Here is a 22395-nt window from a genome sequence, read left to right as displayed (position 1 = left end):
ATAATCTGTCCCTCAATGTCAACAAAATGAAGGAGATTGTCATCGACATCAGGAAGCGTAAAGGAGAACATGCCCCTGTCTACATCAACGGGGACAAAGTAGAAAGGGTCGAGAGCTTCAAGCTTTTAAGTGTCCAGATCACCAACAACCTGTCCTAGTCCCCCCATGCCGACACTATAGTTAAGAAAGCCCACCAACGCCTCTACTTTCTCAGAAGGAAATGTGGCATGTAAGCTACGATTCTCACCAACTTTTACAGATGCACCATAGAAAGCATTCTGTCTGGTTGCATCACAGCTTGGTATGGCTCCTGCTCTACCCAAGACTGCAAGAAACTACAAAAGGTCATGAATGTAGCCCAATCCATCACGCAAGCCAGCCTCCCATCCATTGACTCTGACTACACTTCCCGCTGCCTCAGCAAAGCAGCCAGCATAATTAAGGACCCCACGCATCCTGGACATTCTCTTCCAACTTCTTCCATTGGGAAAAAGGTACAAAAGTCTGAATTAACGGACCAACCAACTCAAGAACAGCTTCTTCCCTGTTGCCGTCAGACTTTTGAATGGACCTACCTCACACTAAGTTGATCTTTCTCTACACCTTAGTTATGACTGTAACACTGCATTCTGCACTCTCTCGTCTCCTTCACTATGAACGGTATGCTTTGTATAGCACGCAAGGAACAATACTTTTCACTACGTTAATACATGTGACAATAATAAATCAAATCAACGATTTGACAAAAGAAGTAATGGCAACCGTCTTCCCACAGCAAGTGGTTTGGATCTGGAATGTATTGGCTGAGAGTGTGATGAAGGCAGGTTCAATTCCAAGTTTAAGTTTATTTATTAGTGTCACAAGTAGGCTTACATTAACACTGCAATGAAGTTACTGTGAAAATCCCTGAGTCGCCACACTCCCGTGGCACCTGTCTGGGTACACTGAGGGAGAATTTAGCATAGCCAGTGTACCCAAGCAGCATGTCTTTCACACTATGGGAGGAAACCGGAGCACCCAGAGGAAACCCACACAGACACAGGGAGAACGTGCAGACTCCTCACAGACATTGACCCAAGCTGGGAATTGAACCTGGGTCCCTGGCAGCGTGAGGCAGCAGTGCTAACCACTGTGCTGCCTCCAAAGGAATGTGAACATTAGCTGGAAAAAATGCTGGGCCATGGAAAAAGACAGGGTGGTGGCATGGGTGACGCAGAGGGATGATGGGCGCAATGGCCTCCTTTCTGTGCTATGAGGAATGACAAAAGCAGATATAAAGCCCTTGGTGGCTCAGTGCTGTGACACATATGCTGTGGCACATATACACACACACACACAGCTGGGAGACACAGTTACACACAGTGCTGGGAGACACACGCAGACACAATTACACAGATTTGATTTGATTTGTCACATATATCAGTATAGTGAAAAGTATTGTTTCTTGCATGCTGTACAGACAAAGCACACCGTTCATAGAGAAGGAAACAAGAGTGTAGAATGTAGTGTTACCGTCATAACTAGGGTGTTGAGAAAGATCAACTTTATACGAGGTAAGTCCATTCAAAAGTCTGACGGCAGCAGGGAAGAAGCTGTTCTTGAGTTGGTTGGTACGCGACCTCAGATATTTGCATTTTTTTCCCGACGGAAGAAGGTGGAAGAGGGAATGTCAGGGGTGCGTAGGGTCCTTAATTATGCTGGCTGCTTTGCCGAGGCAGTAAGAATTGCGGACAGAGTCAATGGATGGGAGGCTGGGAGACCAGACACACACAGTTACACACAGTGCTGGGAGATACACAGTTACACACAGTACTGAATACAGTGCTGGAAGATACACAGTTACACACAGTGCTGAACACAGTGCTGGGAGATACACAGTTACACACTGCTGAACACAGTGCTGGGAGATACACAGTTACACAGTGCTGGGAGATACACAGTTACACACAGTACTGAACACAGTGCTGGGAGATACACAGTTACACACAGTACTGAACACAGTGCTGGGAGATACACGGTTACACACACACTGCTGAACACAGTGCTGGGAGATACACAGTTACACAGTACTGAACACAGTGCTGGGAGATACAGTTACACACAGTACTGAACACAGTGCAGGGAGATACACAGTACTGAACACAGTGCTGGGAGATACACAGTTACACACAGTACTGAACACTGCTGGGAGATACACAGTTACACAGTACTGAACACAGTGCTGGGAGATACACAATTACACACAGTACTGAACACAGTGCTGGGAGATACACAGTTACACACAGTACTGAACACAGTGCAGGGAGATACACAGTACTGAACACAGTGCTGGGAGATACACAGTTACACACAGTACTGAACACAGTGCTGGGAGATACACAGTTACACACAGTACTGAACACAGTGCTGGGAGATACACAGTTACACACAGTACTGAACACAGTGCAGGGAGATACACAGTACTGAACACAGTGCTGGGAGATACACAGTTACACACAGTGCAAACTCCAGCCTGTCTGTCCAGTCAGTGACGAAATGAAAGTGGAACTCTGTGACGCAGTCGCCACCTTTCCATTGGTTGGTGTATGCCTGGGCTGTGATTGGAGGAGAGCGGCTGTCAATCAGGCTTTGTGGGCGTGGTTGATGAGCTCGGGCTGAGAGGCGGTGCGAGGTGAAGGCCGAGCCTGCGGTGCGGACATTGTTGAGCCTACGGCGCCTACCCAGCCAGCCAAAGGATGACTTTCAAATCGGTCGGCAGTCGCCTGTACAGCACCCGCTGCTGCGTTTTCTGCCATGTCCGCACCGGCACCATTATCTTGGGGACCTGGTACATGGTGAGTCCGACATTCAAATTGGCGCAGCTGGAAGCGGGCCAGCGGAGAGATGGAAAAAAAAACGGTCGCCCGGGGACTGAGAGACGGTTAGAGGCCGAGGCCGGGATCCAGGCGGCCACGGTCTGCCCGGAATATCCAGTCTACTCCGAGTGGGAGAGTAACTGCGTGGTCCCGGGGTTCGGACCCCCCCACCCTTGGGTCTCCCCCTCCCCGTTACCGGGGTCCCCGGATTCGGGTCTGGGTCTCAACCTCCACCATTGCCCGGGGTCTGGGTCTCACCATCCCCCCCATTGCTCGGGGTCTGGGTCTAACCCCCCCCCCCCCCCCCCATTGCCCCGGGTTTGGGTCTCACCCCCCCCCCCCCCCCCATTGCCCCGGATTTGGGTCTCACCATCCCCCCATTGCCCCGGGTTTGGGTCTTCTCTCTCCCCGGGACTGGCCATTCCTCTGCTTCTTGCCCGGGTTACGTGACGTTCTTTGTTGTCCTTACTGGGGAATGAATTTTTTTTTAAAAAGTCAACAACTTCGGCTGGTATCCAAGTGATCGTCTCAGTTCATGGCCAGGTTTTTAAATGAACACCAGCACTTTGTAAATCAAAATATCTTAATACCTGGATATCCATAGGTCTGGATATTGATTTACTTCATTTAAGATTAGCTAACTTGATAAAGCCGTGGTGAATTGGAGTGTTAATGTCTTGAGATTTTTTTTCAAAGGGCTGACTCAACCTAAGGTTTGGTTGCTACATCCTTTCTATGGAATTGCTTAGCGTCGCTGAATTTCAGTTTGTTAACCCACACAAAATTCGCATCTCGATAGATAGTATCTAAAGATGTTTGTATGTCATGCTGATTACTGATGAGTTAAATTTCTTGAGTAAATATTTGGTATTCCAGCAAATCCACCTTGCTACCTTATGCGTGTTTGACTTTTCTAATTGGGTGCTAACCTGAAATGTTAACTGTCTGCCTTCTCTACAGATATTGGCCAACATGCTGTATATTCCAACTTTTCCTTTTTCACCTATTTGATCCTGCCCTTGTTAATTAATGCCCAGGAAGTGCTCTACAACACAAGTGATTACACTTCAAAAATACTTCATTGACCATGTAATACTTTTTTAACGATACAAAAACCTCATCTAAAACTCGAGTCATGTGCTATACGATGGTAAAATCCTGCTTGTAGCTAACCCATTTTCAAAATTCAGTGGTAGAGGGGGATCTGGATGTCCTAGTACATGAATCATAATAGCAAGTAGTTAGGCAAATAGAATGTTAGTATTTATTGCAAGGGGCATTGAATACAAAAATAGGGATGTTTTATTGCAACCTTGATGAGGCCAAGCCTGGAATACTGTGTACGGTTTTAATCTCCTTATTTACAAAAAATACATAATTGCATGGGAAGCTGTTCAGAGAAGATTCACTCGACTCATTCCTGGAATTAGGTGCTTATTTTATAAAGAACAGTTGAACAGATTAGGCCTATACTCATTGGCATTTAGAAGAACGAGAGGTGATCTTATTGAAACACAAGATCCTGAGCGGGCTTGTCAGCTTGGGAGGATGTTTCTACTTGTGGGGGAGACTCGAAGTAGGGGGACACAGTTTAAGAATAAGAAGTCTGCCTTTTAAAATGGGCCACAAGAAGTCTCACAACACCAAGTTAAAGTCCAACAAGTTTATTTGGAATCAGGAGCTTTCGGAGCGCTGCTCTTTCAAGGTGCAGCGTTCCGAAAGCTCATGTTTCCAAATAAGCCTGTTGGACTTTAACTTGGTGTTGTGAGACTTCTTACTGTGTCCACCCCAGTCCAAAGCCAGCATCTCCACATTATTTTAAAATGGAGGAGAGTTTCTTCTTTTCTCTGGGGGTTGTTAGTATGTGGAATTCTGTTCCCCAGAAAACAGTAGAGGCCAAGTCATTGTATTTATTCAGGACAGAGTTAGACAGGTTTTTGATAGACACACGAGTCAGGGGGGAAAGGAAAGTGGCATTCAGACTGTGTTTTTGGTACTGGTACCTTTCAAGATCAGTACACGTAGACACGTGATTAATATGGCAACTGTCCTTTTTTATTGCTTCAGCAGTTTACCGAACAAGTAAACATGGATCCTATAATCCCACAATGGACTGGCTTGCAAAGTATGGCAAGTGAAACAAGACATATATTACATCACATTTCTTCTTCCCACCGTTATTGGAAGTATCAGTTTAACAAAATATTTTCTAAACTAGGGAAAGAGGGTAGACTTCCTCGAAAATGAAACACATGGAATCACCACTACAGTTTGAGTGTGGTCATGCATGGTGGTTCTTGTTGCCTTTTCACTGTTCTCTGTGACTGTATACATCAGAGTGGGTGATGCTGTTCTCCAGTCTCATGTTAACCCTTGCTCTGCTGAGCATCTTTACATTATAATGCATGGAGGCACACCACCACATCCCTTCTCAATAAACTTCCCTTCCTTCTGAGTATTAAACACTTATGAATGATATGAATCTTTTCATTCAACTTGGCTTTTCTATCTTCTAGTGTTTTGCTGTTCAATGTCAGATTTACATTCTCCTATCCCATTTCTGGCTTTTTTCACCTGCCTGTAACAGAACTTTGGTCTTTGTCCTTTCTTTTGGCTTCACTGTTGTCCAGTTCTGTCTAGCGTTAACTTGCTTCCATTCTGCAATTCCCTAGTCTTTCTCCCACTGGGGTCTTTTGTTGCCTCTGGATCTTTGAGAGTTACCCTCTATCTGGGGTGTCTGCTAATTTTCATGTCTGTGGCTGTACATTTCTTGTGTTTGCGCTTTGAATTCCCACACTTGCTGTGGTTGCTAGGATACAGTTGCTTCCTTTTTTTGAGGTGTCATTGCTGGGCAGATCTTTCAAAAATAAACTTGGCAGGTGTATTTTACAACAAATGTTTCAATGAAGGTACAGAGCTGCAGCTTTTGTACTGTATCACTTTGAATTTGGAGCTTAATTCTGCTCTTAAAGACATTTCCTTTCAGTTAAAACAAAGATTTCAGCATTTCATTCCAATTGTCATGAAAGGGATTTTTAAAAACTTTGCGAGTGTTCCGGGCCATTCACATTGAGCTAGTTCTTCGTTTTTAACTTAAACAGCAATCTGAAGCCTGCAGCTTTATTCTTTCAAATCTCCTGCACAGCTGCAATTTAAAAAAAAATCTTATGTTCTACAGTTTTATTTTTAAAGTCTGCGAGTTCCTGTGTCAGCCCTTTTAAGTCCACATGCGGTTTACAATTGAAAAGTAAAGCTTCCTTACTTTCATTTTGAGTGGCCTTACTGCAAAGGTCAATTATTTGCATCGCCAGTATGTTTTTGGTCCTGGTACCTTGCAAAATCAGTCAGAACATATATATAGACACAGGTGATTAACTTTGCAATGGTACTTTCATTGCTTCAGCAGTCGACAGCAAGAAAGCATGGATCCTCCAATCCCATCATGCAAGCCAGACGAGACAAAATATATAACACAGACCACAACCAAATCAGTGATTATCTTATTGGATGACAGCAGGCTCATAGGGCTGAATGGTCAGCTCCTGTCCCTAAGTCCTATGATTCTGTTGCATTGTTTTCAAACAACTTTGTAGTTACAGACCCTCCTTGCTCTTTGATCTTATGTTTGCAACCATCTGCAGCACTACATTCAATCCCACTTTCTTCCCTTCAGGCACTGGCCTACTGTGTTTTTCCTTTATGTAATGTCAGTGGCATCATGCTTGCTGCAATTTTATTTTTAAACCTGTTACCTTGCTACTGGTCATAAACCTCGTCAAACTGGTTTTAGCCATCTTTGGTCATCTCCCCATACTCATCCTTGGTGCCTTAAGTTTTGACACTCTAGTGGATATTACGTACCAGTGATTGGTACTGGAGCAACAACCCAGTTTGAGTTCAAAACCTATCATGGTGTTTTGTAGAATTAAATTCAGTCAGCCTTGTCATTTGTGGCCTTGCACGAGAGTGACCATGAATGCTGTTAGGTTGTTTACATACCTGACGTCCAAGTAGGAAGCTTGTAACATATGTGCAACTCCAGCCCCCTCACTGACTAAATTTTAGTAACGACCATCTATTGTGATTAGAGTGAAAGCATGGCATTTGAAAACTTATTTTCTTTAGTCATGGAAGTAGTCCCAAAACAATTACTGAAGTTAGCCTCAGGTTGTTTTTTCCCTTCCTTTTCACAGCCTTGCAGATTAACAGTGCTGACTGATTTGTGAAACACTATATTGACAGTGCAATGTGTCACTTCTAAGCATTTCCTCCTGCTTTATATTTCCCTTCACACTAATTACATGATTGATTTTCCTGATGCTTTATCTCCCCTTTAGCATTCCTGTTCCTGGTTACAATGACTTTGCTTACTCCTGTGATTCTGTGACTTTTGCTTTCCTGATTCTAATGTATGAAATTTTTATCTTCAATATGTTCTTCTGGAAATCAATACACACAGGTTTTTTGAGCAATATGTGTTTCTTGTTTTGTAATCTAAAATAAACAGTATTAAGTTCCAAGGTTACTTAGGCCACTCCTGGAAGTGATCATTGTCTTGTTAGACATAGGTTGGGGTGAAATAGACCTTTATTCGATTTGGCTTCATTTTCCTAACTCCCGTCTGCTTGAAGTGACCAAGACTTTCCTCAAGACTTTCTGGCTTGAAATTAACTTTCCTAAGACTTTCTAATATCATGATTACTGCAATTATGTGACAAAACCCTTTTATGCTTGGTGCTAAATACATAAAATTGCTTTCTGTAGCCCTTTGAAGAAGTTTTTATTTTGGAATAATTATGCTGAGAGGCTTTGGAAATGACTGCTTTTCAACATTTCTGCATGTCCATCCTATTTGAACAGTGCCATTGGATTCCATATACCACCCCCTTTGCCACTGTAGATGGTGCCAAGTGTGGTGACTTCTTGTGAGTTGTCCCCAGTATATCCTCTAATTCTATCTTTTACTCTTGTTCTATGCATTTAAAACTGCCTATAACTGTAACACTACATTCTGTGCCCTCTCCCTGCCTCCTCTTTAAATAGTATGTGCAAGAAGCACAACTTTTCACCATATACCAATACATCTAATAATAAATCAAATCAACTGTGCATTCAGAATGTATTATCTACAGGATGCACTACAGCAACCTTGCTTTGACTAATTCTGGCCCTGACCACCAAGGACAAAAAAGCAGCAGGATCAAGGCAATATCGTCACTTAGGAGCTCTGCTCACAACTCATGTACTACAAAGTATTTACAGCACAGAATTGAGCCACTTATCCCAGCAGATTCAAACATGTGTGTAAACTCCACAGGAGTTTCCTTCCCACCTCATATCTATTTATTTTTGTTTGAAGTGCGCAAGTCTGCGTGGGAACTTCTGGGTTGCTGAGCAGCTTAAAGAAAACATTGCTCTCATGAACATCTAACCTGCCTTTAAATGCAGCCTCAACTATTTTATTGTGATGGACCTAACTAGATCATCTTGGACAGATATTGCTATTTCTTTGTTGTGTTTGAGTCAAAACCATCCAGTTCTCTGCTGCACACCACTAGTATAAGGACTGCAGAGCAGGAGAACAAGAGGTGGATGGTAGATGTGATTATGGCATCTTTGATCATGTTTCAAAACTACTTTGGAGAAAAACTCCTAATCGTTTGGAGGATAGTTAAATTGATGATTAAGTTGACTAGTTCTATGCTTTGGGGCCTGAAGTGAGGCTGGAGGGGCACAGGGCGATAGAAGGTACCTTAGAAAATGGTTTGCCTAGGCAGAGTGAGGAAGAAGAGCAGAGCCTGTGCTTTATCTTGCCTTCCAGGAAAGTCTTGGAAGTAGTTGGTCTTTTTGGATTATGTTTGATATGGTTAACCCTAAAATAAATTTTGAGGAAGAGTTTATCTGTATTTTAGTCCTGAATATTTTGCGTTGTATACATTTTGTTGTGGTAATTGGGATGGGGGTGGGTGATTTACTAATCAGTGACATGAATAAAAGAAATGTCGCCGTCATTAAAAATTGGCTGCTGTATTTTCTGCATTAACATTTGATACAATTTAGAAGCCTATCCTTTGCTGTAAAGTATATTGAGACACTTGGTGGTTGTGAAATGTGTCTATGGATGCTTGTCTGGCTTCTAGTACCTGAGGACCTTGTATAACCAGGACCTAGATCATTGACTTCCCTTTGTATAACTCTTCTAAATCCTGGAAGATATGTAGAGATGGCCCATGTTCTACCATCACCTCCAGAAGATACATGCACAGGGGGCTAAAAGTGCTAAAACCACAACAAAATGTATACAACACAAAATATTCAGGACTAAAATACAGATAAACTCTTCCTCAAAATTTATTTTAGGGTTAACCATATCAAACAGATTCATTTCTAAAAACAGAAAGGCAGGTGTGTTAGAATTGAGCAAAAGAGTCAACCTCACCCTATCAGGGTTGATAGTTTTAAAAACTGACATCATTCATTGGTTTCACAGCTCTTGTTCCTCTTGTGAGTTGCTCTGAGGAAACTTAATGTTATAGTGATCCTAAATTTGTAACAGATCCAAAACAAATCCTTGGATTATTAGGACCATATTTTGCAGTAGGTTGAATATTTTGGACAAAAAGTGTTAATTTGAATATTGAGTGCATCCCTTGGTATTACCATCACCTTTGATTCCAATTAGCCATCAAAACTTTAGTTTATTGCTCAATAATTTGGCTGGTGCAGACAAAATATTTCTATTTAACTCTGACACTGACATAAATTTATGTATTTGCTGTTGTGTATTCATATTTTTTTCTGGTTAGAGCAAGGTCACTAAGAGTCTGATCACGTGATGTATTGATGGTGTCATTCGCCATTTGCATTGCCAAATCCTAACAACCTGTAGAGTAAGCACCTTTTCAACAAAGCTCTTGTTTGTACCTTTGTGGTCTGCAAGCCTATCCTTACCCACAAAGAAAATTGCCAGCGAAGAGGTCGGAATCACGCTGACGGATTCCATGGAGAAATAATTTAAAAATGTAGAAAAATCGTTGATCCTACTGCAGACATCCAAAAAGGATTAAGATGATAACATCGCTACACCAAAGCTGCCGATGGAGTGGTGCCAAAGAACGGCAGCAGCCATTGGAGGAAGCAAAATGTAACCAAAGATTTAGGCGAAAAAACATTTTTTTAAAAAGCTGACCTTGTGCTCTGCCTGGAAAATGTTGAACAGTCCAGGGAGCACTGAGTAGCATATACCCTGCAACAATAATTTAGAGCCGAGGCTGTTGCAAAACTTGGAAGGAAATGCGTTGAGCTGAGCCCAAGGTTACCTTCTTTGAAAGAAAAGGAAGCAAGGTAATGCTATAACCTTTGTGGCACAAAGCCCTTCCCATAGCAAAAAGACCAGAGATTTTGGCACTGTGGGACCATGTGATGAGCACACTGAACGGTGTAGCTTATACACTAAATATTTGAATACTTTGTTCAAGCAAACAAAATTGTGGTAGACATAACAGTCCTAACTTTCCTGAGCATTATGGAGGGATGGGGGGTTGGTGTTCTGAAGTCTGGTGCAGGTTGAAAAACTTATGATGAGATTGAAGGGCAATTTTCACAAACCTTTGGTCAGCGCTGAGGGGCTTGGGTTCCATAAACATAACCAAGAAGGTGAATCAGTCGCACAATTTGTAGCTACTTTAAAGAAATCAGACTACTGTGAATTTAGCGTTGACTTGAATGATGCCATTAGAGATGGACTGGTTTGTGGGTTAAGAAGCGAAGCTATCCTGAAAAGCCTGTGAACAGAAAGCAACTTAAACCTAAAGACTTTAGAAGTTCTGATCTCTATTGAATTAGCAGCTAAGGAAGCCCAATAATTAAAGTTCAAGCACTAAAATCTATAAGGCATTGGCTGAAACACAAACACGGGTCCGAATTTGGCACCGACGTACAAAAACTGGACTCTCAGCAATTGACTGGTGCAATGATGCGAAATACAGGAATTGTGGTTAAAAGGGGTACATGCATATTGGAGAAAGAAGCAACAGATTCCAAACAAGAATTATGAAAAGGAAGGATTAAGTGCATCAAATGGAAAACCAAATGAGATGGAAAAGGATCCATGGAATCAAAAGGACCAGAGTCACAGTCAGATGACGAACTGTCATTGAATGCACTGGCCATTGTTGGTGCAACAAACCGTTACCGAGTTGTTCCTTTACTGGATGGACAACTGATGAAAATGGCAGTGGAGCAGCAGTTTTGTTGCACAGATAATACTCGAAGCTATACTAGGGAAGTGGTTCCCTTAAGAGGTCCTATCGATGTAAATGTGCAGCTAACAGGCAGATTTGCCCCTGTATGTCATTATTGGTAACTATCCAACCCTAATCGGGAGAACTTAGCTGGAGAGAATCAAACTAAACTGGGTTGAGATGAAAGCAGGCACTGAAGATTTTGAAGAAACATATAATTGTCTTTAATGGAGTGCTGGGAAGCATGAAAGAGCTCTGTCAAGCTGAAGGATGAAAGCCAAGCAAGATGCTTAAAGGCTAGGTCAGTATCATATGCCATCAGGCTGAAGGTCAATGCAAAATTAGAGGCTGGTCAAGATTGGTGTCCTTGATCCTATTAATGGATGTGATTGGGCCATGCCGATAGTATCCATGCTGAAGATTATTTGGTTCACGTAGCAATTTTAAAGTTACTGTATGCAGTACATTACCCTCTGCCTTTTAATTGATGACTTATTCACTGGGTGGGCTGGAGGCCAGCAGTCAATAAAGTTGACCTTAGTCAAGCTTATCTCCAGATAAATATAGATCCAGATTCACAATATTTGACAATTGTGACACATAAAGGGCTATTCGGATATAAAAGGCTTCCAATTGGCATTACATCTGCACCTACATTGAATCTTCTGTTTGGATCAAATTCTAATCGGACTAGGAGTCCAGTGCTACTTAGGCTTTGGGTGGAAGTGTTATAAAAGTGTGAAAACTGGACTCTTCCACACTGGTCTTTTGGGTGAGCTCGGCACTGCAATCTTCCAGCACTCTTGACAGTTTTTCTGACAACTGGGAGCTTTGCGCTGGTTGGGGGTAGGTGGTGGCAGAAGGACCCAGGTACGCCAGGGAAGCCGGCTTCGGAGGGCTTGAGCGCCATTGTGCAAGGTGTCCTAATCTACTGAACTGGGAGCCACCCCTCGCTCCCATCATCGGTGGTATTGTCATCCACCCCCACCAACACTGGTCACTAGCTTCAGGGTATAAGGACCTTCCTGATGAGTCCTCCTGGCGGACCCCGACTCTCTAGATTTATCTTCACCTAACAAATCATCAATGAATAGTTTGAGTGGTAATATTTTCTGTTTTGAAGTTGACTTCAGAAATGGTCAATTACTGTCAGAAGTTTATGGACATTGTACTTTGTGACATAGCTGCAGGAACAGACGGAGTTGAAGCTATATGTTACTCAAAGACTCAAGCTATCTATAGGCTGGTTGACTTCTGGGCAATGAGGATTATCATTCTACCATTAAGGAAACGTGTGCTAAATCAACCTCACGAAGATCATTGTGGGATAGTGAGGATGAAGATTCCCAGCTTGGGTCATTGTCTGTGTGGGGTTTGCACATTCTCCCCACGTTGGTGTGGGTTTCCTCTTGGTGCTCCGGTTTCCTTCCACAGTCCCAAATATGTGCAGGTTAGGTGGATTGACCCTTTGTGTCAGGGGGACAAGCTAGAGTAAATGCATGGCGTTAGGGGATAGGGCCTGGCTGGGATCAGTACAGACTCATTGGGCTGAATGGCCTCCTTCTGCACTGAAGGATTCTATAAGGTGGTAACCAAAAGTTATTTTTGATGGCCAGGGCTCCATAATAAAATTGAGGCGAAGGTGGGTATGTGTTCAACTTGTGCAAAAGTTTGAAACCTGCTGCTACCAGCGCCCTTACACCCATGGGAATGGTCAGAAGGGCCATTGCAAAGTGTTCATGTAGATAATGCTAGTCCATTTGAAGCATGCATATTTTTCATTTTGGTAGACATGCACTCAATCGTCTGAAGTCGGAGAGAATAATAGACTGGATAAGATTTTTGCAAGTTTCTGTTACTCTGAGCAACTTGTTAGCAATCATGGGCCACAGTTTATTTCGCAAGAATTCACACGTTATCTAAAGGAGAACAGAATGCAACACATCCGATCCACTCCCTATCCTGCCACCAATGGGCTGCTGGAAAGTTTGTTCAGACAATGAAGCATTTGTTGAAGGTAACTCGTGAGCAAGGATCATTTAAATGACTAAGCCAATTCCTGATGACACAGGTTCAACAACCCCAAAGTTCTCCAGCATTACTCATGATAATAGCGTTCTCGGCCTTTTGGCTAAGATCAAGTGTAGTTATGCGGATGCTGCACTTGATTGAGGTCGGTTGGTTGCATTTAAGCTTCATTTTCATATGAAGCAATTTTTAAAAGTGGCATCTCGGCCTTTTGGCTAAGATGTAAATGAGATCAAGCCTTGGAGGCAGAGATGCCCGCCTACTCCAATCAGCTTGGCTCATGTAGATCAGGCCCAAGACAGGGTAAAGGGTCACTTACCCCTGTCTTGTCAGCTTGGATCGGAAATGTCTCAACTTGTTGAGACTCTGAATTGGACTTGATTTGATTGAATTGGAAAAGTATTTTTAAAAAGTTAGTTACACATAGGCAGCTTCAGCAAAGTAAACTAAGATAAGAGAAATTGTTGAGAGGAAACAGCAAAGTCAGGTTTTGCAACCCAAGAACTGTGCTCAAGTGTTTTTCAGAAAGATCAGGAACTATAACACCAGTGAGAAGTGGATACCTGCCATCGGTGGTACAGTGGTTAGCACCGCTGTCTCTGTGCCAAGGACCCAGATTCAATTCCGGCCTCAGGTCACTGTCTGTGTGGAGTTTGCACATTCTCCCCATGTCTGCGTGGATTTTCTTCGGGTGCTCCAGTCTCCTCCCACAGTCCAAAGATGTGCAGATTCGGTGGATTGGCCATGGGAAATGGGCAGAGTTGCGAGGATAGGGTGGAGGGGTGGGCCTGGGGTAAGATGCTCTGTCGGAGAGTTGATGCAGACTCAATGGGCCGAATGGCCTCCTTCTGCACTCTGGGATTTCCTTGGATTCTATAGTATTAGCACAGACAGGACCGATCTCCTACATGTTAAAACTTGGGATGATGTGTGGAGAAGACATGCTCATCAACTTTTAGTAACTAGAACTAGTTTGGCAGAGACCATCAACTGAAGAGTACTAAACAAACTGTGCCAAGTGAAGACCAAAACATTGTCAGAACCTGACAATACCAGAAACAGCAGTGGAAGACAGTAACTCAGTTGAGAACACTTTGACACTGAATAAACCGCCAAATCCTACATTGACTCCTGTTGAGACAACTACAGATGACATCCAAACCTGACCAAAAGCACCAGAGGTTGCACTCAACATGGAAAAAGCAGACACCTGAGGTTCTTCAACAACACAGGAATTGTCCTCTGAAACATCTAACTTTAGACTGTTATGTTTCACATTATAAATTTTGATGACTTATTCTGTTTAATTGCAGGAATGGGAGAGGAAAGCGTTGTGTATTCAGTTTTTCCTAGTTGGGACAAAGTCACTTTAACAGTCCGATCTTTGGCTGTTAGGATTAACTGCTCGTTTGCCTGTGCTAACAGCCTTTAAACATCTCTCCAGTAAAGATCTTGTTTGTTTGTACCTTCGTGGTCTGCAAGCCTATCCTTTTAAAACACCACATCTGACATTTTGCTTTTGGATGTTATGCACTCCATATCTGGGCATCACCATTCTCCTGACAGCCGTGCTTATAACTGTAGATTTCTACCACTAGCTGGAGCTCTACAAGCTACATATCTTCATGCCTACAACATCACCAATGCATTTGGAATGTGCTTTGTCATAACTTGGTCATCCACTAGGTAGTAAATTTAAAACCTATTTAAAAAGCTATTTTTTGTGCAGTGGACCAGGAATGTACAGAATGATCTCCACCTAGTAGTCAGAGGAAGGTATTCAAAATAGTTATGGAGCACAAATGAGTTATGATGGGTTCCAAAGTCTGCAAAACATTTTCCATGCAAGTGTAAGCATCTACAGACTTTCCTGTTCTTCATGTTGCTGTGAAACGTAAGTAGTTTCTTCAGTACCAAGACCTTTAAGCATACTTAGCTTGATTTATAAAAGCAAGCACCGTAAGCATTTAAAAAGCCTAAAGCAATGCTAACATATGGGAATTCTGCAGACTGCACCTCGTGTTTCATACTTGATTCCTCATCTTTAATACAGTGCTGCTTTGTAGACTCTGAAAAGCAGTTGGCTGTTTAAGCCCTTGAGCTTTTTCTACCATTCATTGGATTGTGGATCAGTTATCATCCAATTTCATATCCATGCCTTTGCCCCATATCCCTTTCTAACTTTAAATAACAGTTCATCATTTTTAATTTTAACTGCTCATTACCTTAATTTCAGAGCGGAGTTTGCACTAGATGTGGGAAATGCATAAGATAAATATTGTATAAACTTGTTGATTCTTTGCTACTTTATGACGTGGTGTATATAATAAAAGGGTTTCAAATTGTTCTGAAGTCCAGTATTTTATTGCCTAGTAGTTATTACTCTATAAATCTTTTTTTGAGTAGGTGGTGAACTTGCTGATGGGCATTTTATTGACGGTGGCAATAACTCATCCTGAAACAGTACCTCCAATGGACATACAATATGAAGTTATTGGAAACTATTATTCCTCAGACAGAGTAACAGGTATGCATAATATTTTACATGCTTGGCTTTTATTCAGTTTGTGAGCAGCTTCGTTTCTCGCATAGCACGTATTGCAATGATAACTTTTTCGGAAGCAGTTCTTATGTTATCGATTTATCTGATGAAAAGCTGTGATAGTTTCCTCTGAAGATATGCAACATTGGTGAATCGTTTGTTAGTCCAGTACCATAAGATAAACAATCCAATGCGTCTCCTGTTCCAGTAACTTTTATCTTCTGTGTGGTGACTGGCAATGACTCGGCATCCACTGCCTTTTGGGTGAGGGTTCAACATTCCCCCCGTATGGAAAAAGTCCTCCTTGGTATTACTCCTGAATGAGCTTATGTCTCTTTTTGTATTGAAGTTTCCAACCAGAGCAAATATCTTGCTATATCAACTCTCCTGAATTTTTAATTATCTTAGACACCTCTATTAAGTTAACCATCAGTCTTTGAACTGCAGGCAATAGAACTCAGGTTTAAGCAACATGTCATCAACGTTTAATTCATTTAAGCTCTAGTTTTTCAGTAAACCTATGCTGCACCCACTCCAAGATGATTTTCCTTTCTGAGGCGCAATACTTCAAACCAAAAGCATTACTTTAAATGAGATCTGACCAAGGCACTATACAACTAAAGAATAACTTCCTCCCCTTTGTATTTTGACTCTTGTAAAGTAAAGGCTAACGTTTCTTTAGCTTGTTGTACACTTGTGTATTGGACTTGATACAATCCTTCTCATCTTCACAACTTCAAGATGTCTCAAAACACTTTACAACGCTGTTGTAATTTAGAATATACAACAGATAGTTTGTACGCACCAATGTCCTGATTATCTGTGTGATCTTGGTAAAGGGATAAATGTTGGGATTGGCTTGGGTCACCAGGCAGAGCTTCGTGATTAGCGTACAATTGTTAAGAGATTTATCCACCTGAGGGACAGACCCAGGCCACAATTTAATATCTGAAAGATGGCATCTCCAGTGGTGAAGCATCCACTCCGTATTGGACTGGAGTTAGATTTAATGGTACAAATCTGGAGTGAGACTTGATCTTTAGACTTCAAGAGAAACCACAGCTGCCACCTATTTCATAAGTGGTGAATCCCATTTTAAATGTATTGACAAACAAGTGAATCAATATTTTTAAAAATTACAAAACTGTTGCGCTGCTGTTTAGTTACACTCGGTGATTGGTGTAATCTAGTGCAAAGGTTGTACAATTTCATTTGATGCAATACAATCACCTTGATAGACATTCTAGTTGGGAGGTGGTGGGGTTGGAACTTTGGCCTTCTGTATGACAAAACATTTCATTTATACCTGAATTACCTAGGCTAAGTACCTTTTAAAAATCATGTAATTGCAATTTAAATTACTTGACAGGTGGCTAAGTCATCTATCTTGTGTGCACAATGATCAAAATACCTACTGTAGATTTTATTCTGAAATCAATATCTTTTCTAATGAAAGGTCAGCAACCTGAGAAGCTAATTCGGTTTCTCCCTCCATGGATGCTCCCTTGCCTGTTGGGTATATCCAACATTTTCTGTTATCTTTTCTTCTAAACCTGATGCTCCAGCAAAGAATCCTGAATATTAGTTTGTGCTGGGCGCCCGGACCTCCGCACATCTCCCTGTTGCTCTTTTTGAGGGTAATCAGCTCCGCGCAGGAAATTGGTGTAGAGCTGATTATCATATTGAAATAAGCATTGGGGCTGGAGGGGGTGAAGCATACTGGTGGGCATGGCCTATTGGTAGGGCAATCGGTGGGGGGACCCACTGCTGCCAGTCTGCAAGAGGGGGAGGGAATGAGGGCTATCAGGGCTGGCCATCGGGGTGGGGTGGGAGTCAGGGCTGATAATCAGGTGGAGGGGGGGTGGGGCAGAGAGAGAGTTTGAGACTGCCACAGTTTAATGTAGCATCTTTCTGTGTGCCAAAGAAACCTGTGCACAGCAGCAGTGCTACATTATTTCATCACTAATGTACATTTATATAATCAGTTTAATGTCCAAAAAGCATCCTATAATGCTTCAAAAAACGTTTCACAGAAGTAGTTGGTTTATTCCTGTGACAAAATCACATGGACTTGAAATATGAACTGTTTCTCTCTCCACAGATACTTTGATTTGATTTATTATTGTCACATGTATTAACATCGTGAAAAGTATTGTTTCTTGCGCACTATACAAACAAAGCCTACTGTTCATAGAGAGGGGAACGGGAGAGTGCAGAATGTAATGTTACAGTCATAGCTAGGATGTAGAGAAAGATCAACTTAATGCAAGGTAAGTCCATTCAAATGTCTGAGCAACAGGGAAGAAGCTGTTATTGAGCCGGTTAGTACATGACCTCAGACTTTTGTATCTTTTTCCCGAAGGAAGAAGGTGGAAGAGAGAATGTCCGTGGGTCCTTAATTATGCTGGCTGCTTTGCCGAGGCAGCGGGAAGTGTAGATGTGAGGCTGGTTTGCGTGATGGATTGGGCTACATTCACGACCTTTTTGTAGTTCTGTGCTGTCTTGGGCAGAGCAGGAGCCATACCAAGCTGTGATGCAACCAGAAAGAATGCTTTCTATGGTGCATCTGTAAAAGTTGCTGAGAGTCGTAGCTGACATGCCAAATTCTCCTTAGTCTTCTGAGAAAGTGGAGGCATTGGTGGGCTTTCTTAACTATAGTGTTGGCATGGCGGGGGGACCAGGACAGGTTGTTGGTGATCTGGACACCTAAAAACTTGAAGCTCTCGACCCTTTCTACTTCATCCTTGTTGATGTAGACAGGGGCATGTTCTTCTTTACACTTCCTGGAGTCGATGACAATCTCCTTGTTTTGTTGAAATTTGAGGGAGGGATTATTGTTGCCGTACCAGTTCACCAAATTCTCTCTCATTCCTGTACTCTGATGCTGCCAGACCTGCTGAGTCTTCCAGCATTTTGTTTTTATTTTTGGCTTATTCCTGTAAATTAATAATGATATGGTATACTTATTGGAATATAATTGAGAATTTTAGCAAATTATTTTGATCTTGGTCACAGTGAATTCTATTTAAATTAGCAAGATGAAATTCAGGCTCTCCTGTCTTGTGTAATTTGGATTGGGACCAAAAGCAACCCAGGTGGAGACAATCCCCAATCAGATTGTGCAACTGTTCATCTTGGAAGGTACACGTAGAGCAGTTTGGGGATATTGAAGAATTGGTAATGAATGTAGATATTTCTCAGCTTTATCAGTATTAGGAGTGCTTTGAAGTAACGTTTATGCTGTGGACAAAAGTACTTGTATGCTTTGCAGTATTCTTTCCCTTGTTGAAGATGTAACTTATTTTCAGCAGAAAAGGAAAAATAACATTTTGCACTATAGAATACCTAGTTTTAGAGAAGCAACTTGTAGATGTAGGTAATGAATTCCCAAACACCCTTATGTTCTTTATACAGAAATGTTATTTGAAGCTTAAGATAAATGTGTACTAATGGTACACATTTTGTGGAAATGGTACACACTTTTTGAGGAAAACTGAATTATCTATTTCTTTGGAGTGCTTTCGATCATTTTCTGAGATTTACAACCTAGTCTTGGTGTTTTAAATTGTTGAAGCCATTTAGCAGCTGTATCTGTGGTATTTAGTGACTAACCTTTCCTCCATTTTGAAATTCTATTAGGGCTCCTAACAATCTAATGAAGCCTCAAATATAAATGTATGAAGTTTGAATGATAGATTTTTCAAAATTTGCTGCCGACCAGATCTTCTCAACCAATTGAATAAACTCCCTGTCAAGATTTTATGAATTTCATTTTTTTCCTTTTTTCCTCTATAGAGAATGCTTGTGTTGGCTTTACCATCTCACTTTTGATGTTTACTATCAGTGCCATGTTGGTGTATGGTGCTGTCACTGTAAGTACTTTCATTACTTTGCCTGAAAGGTTTACTTGTTCTTGGGTTATAATTGCCAAATATGCAACTTTTTCTAAGTGTTTTTTGCTTTTCCCTTTCGTCCAGCATCGTGGAGGATGGCTGATTCCATTCTTCTGCTACCTGTTGTTTAATTTTGCACTTTTGTGCCTTGTTGCTATCAGCTCTCTCACCTACGTGCCTAGAATCAAGGACTATCTGGACCAGCTGGTAAGCTCTAGTTAAGTCAATTTTTGTAACAGTTGAGAAGTATTGAACTTGGGAGCATATCTTTGTGCCAGTAATCCTAACCACTGACGTGTGCTTTCAATTGTCCTCTATTTTATCTCCTATTATATTGAGCTTTGAATTTGTAGTGACAAATGTATAGAGTAGCTAAGTTTCCAGCACCATTTCTAAACCTTGTACACTTAACGTAGGATGATATTTCATTGCTTTCTGCGAAAGTGCCCCATTGTTGGATGTGCTGTCTTTTCGATAAAATGTTAAACCATTTCAGTTTGAAATAAATGTTCTGATGATACCTACAGAAGTGTAGTGTTCTCCTTGGTGTCCTGGCCAACAACCCTGAGTCTATTATCCCATTTATTGGTGTTAGAGCTTGCTGTGGGAAGTGGTTGTCATGCTTGCTGATACAGCAAGAGAAAGTTTGCCTGGATGTAGACGGAAGACAAATGCAAATTATTTCAATTGTTGAACTGAATTATTTGCATTCAACTTTGCATTGGTCATACAGCACAAAACAGGTGCTGTAAGTGAAGTATGTGATTTATTTTAGAACCTTAATTTTTAAGATTATTGTAGTGTGGAACTGTTTATTTAAATGTAGGTTAAAAAGTCATGTGACCCGTGTTGTCATCTGTCTGACCATAAGCCTGGTTAGTTCAAACTGAGAAAGGAAGAGGCCAAATGTTAACTCTTGTCTGTTTTTAAGTCCACAATCAAGAGATCTTGGTCTCCTAAAACCCAGAAAGATGTCAGTATCAAGTTATAAATAGTTGTGCTGGAACCTGTCCCTTTGTTTCTAATATGCAAAGCAGTGATAATTAGAGATAGCTGAATAACATTTCTGCTTGGATACAGCTTTGATGTTTTCCAACACCATGGAGAGGAGAGCAGTAGTCATTTTGTGGTCAGATTCCCTGCTTCCCTGTAGTATCTCAGACAGTAGGTTGAGTTGCTGTTTGATCCTTGGTGACCTGTTGCTACCTAAGAACTGGAGAATGAGAAGGTAGATGTTAGCCTGCACCCTAAGCAGTGAAAGTGCTGACTATTGTTCACCACGTGAAATGTGGATGAGAGCTTATGCCAATTTTGAAAAACCTAGTTTGTGATGAGTTAAAACAAAGCTGGTGGGTTTGCTGAAGTTCGGGTTGGTTCCAGGAGGAGCAAACATCAACTTAAGAGCAACAACAAAATTGAGGTTTGTCCCGCCAGTAAAAGTAGAAAGGGGCAAATTCTGCTGGGATATTTAAAATACAAGTTGCCTACAAGAGGGGTGGGGTTAGAGTTTAATAGCTCTTTGTCTTTTGTCATTGATGTAGTAAAATCTCTTTTTTGACATGTCATCCTTAGCTGATAATTGAGAGTTTAAATTTTGCCTTAAACCATTACCGACCGATTTGTACATCGATTTTACCGCAGGTCTTGCAGCCAGACCAGTTCATGTAGGTGTTCATGTTTCACTCGAGCCTCCTCCTGTCTTTTGATACCTAAATCTATAATTGTAACCATCTATTCCCTTCTACCTCATACTTGTCTAGCTTTCCCTTAAATGCATTGATGCAATTCACAAGAACACAAGAAATAGAAGCAGGAATAGGTCTTCAAGCCTGCCCCGCCATCCAATACAATCATGGCTGATCTGTGCCAGCTTCAACTTTTCTGTTCCATTTCCCCATAGCCCTCTGTCCCTTGATCTATCAAATATTTATCCACCTTCACTTTAAATGCTTCGAATGATCCAGCTTCCACTACCCTTTGGGCAGAGATTCACCACCCTCTGCGAGAAGAAATGTCTAAGCACTTCAGTTTTAAATGATCAACCTTTTCTCTTGTAGCTATGTCCCCTTGTTCGAGACTCCCCCATTAATGACAACATCTTGCCATCTACCTTTTCAAGCCCCCTCAGGATCATATGTTTGAATAAGGTCACCCCTTACTCTTAACTCCAAATACAGAACCAGACTGTTTAGTCTCTCTTGATAAGACAACCCTCTCATCCCTGGAATTAGCCTGGTGAATCTCCTTTGGACTGCCTCCAATGTTGCTATATCCTTTAGGTAAAGGAACCAAAACTGTACACAGTACTGTAGGTGAGGCCACACCCAACACCCTGTACAATTGCAACAGAACCTCCCTATTTTTAAACTCCAACCCCTTTGTAATATCCAAAATGCCATTTGCTGCCTTAACTACTTGTTGGACCTGCCTGTTAACTTTGTGATTCATGCACCAGAACACCTAGATTCCTGTCTACTTCATTCACTTGCAGTCTCGCTCCATTTAGATAATCTGCCTATCAAAGTGCATGACCTCAGCCTTCCCCACATTAAACTCCATTTGCCAGGTTTTTGCCCAGTCACCCAGTCAATCTAGATCCCATTGCAGAATCACAATATCCTCATCATAACCTGCCCTTCCGCCTATCCTTGTATCATCAGCAAATTTGGAAACCTTGCATTCTGTTCCTTCTTCCAGGTCATTCATGGAAATATTGAACAATTGTGGGCCAAGAGCTGATCCCTGTGGTACTCCATTAGTTGCATCTTTCCACTCTGAAAAGAACCCATTTGTTCCAAAAAATGCTGGAAAATCTCAGCAGGTCTGACGGCATC

General features: G+C 41.8%; 1 protein-coding gene across 2 annotated transcripts in view; it reads left to right on the top strand.

Annotated features, from left to right (window-relative positions):
* Positions 1–2603: 2603 nt before the first annotated feature.
* Positions 2604–22395, top strand: part of laptm4a (lysosomal protein transmembrane 4 alpha) — a 40007-nt gene continuing 20215 nt past the window's right edge. The window contains exons 1-4 of one of the 2 annotated variants that reach the window (XM_078213051.1): positions 2604–2834; positions 15533–15653; positions 19464–19540; positions 19646–19768. In XM_078213051.1, coding sequence (XP_078069177.1) covers positions 2736–2834; positions 15533–15653; positions 19464–19540; positions 19646–19768 — 420 coding nt within the window. In that variant the 5' untranslated portion in view covers positions 2604–2735. The remainder of the gene's footprint in view (positions 2835–15532; positions 15654–19463; positions 19541–19645; positions 19769–22395) is intronic. The other variant, XM_078213052.1, reaches the window with a different exon arrangement.

Source organism: Mustelus asterias, chromosome 5 (genome assembly GCF_964213995.1).
Source record: "Mustelus asterias chromosome 5, sMusAst1.hap1.1, whole genome shotgun sequence".
In the NCBI taxonomy this organism is placed as follows: domain Eukaryota; kingdom Metazoa; phylum Chordata; class Chondrichthyes; order Carcharhiniformes; family Triakidae; genus Mustelus; species Mustelus asterias.
The sequence above is the reverse complement of the archived record's forward strand: the minus strand, read 5'-3'. Positions and strand labels throughout refer to the sequence as shown.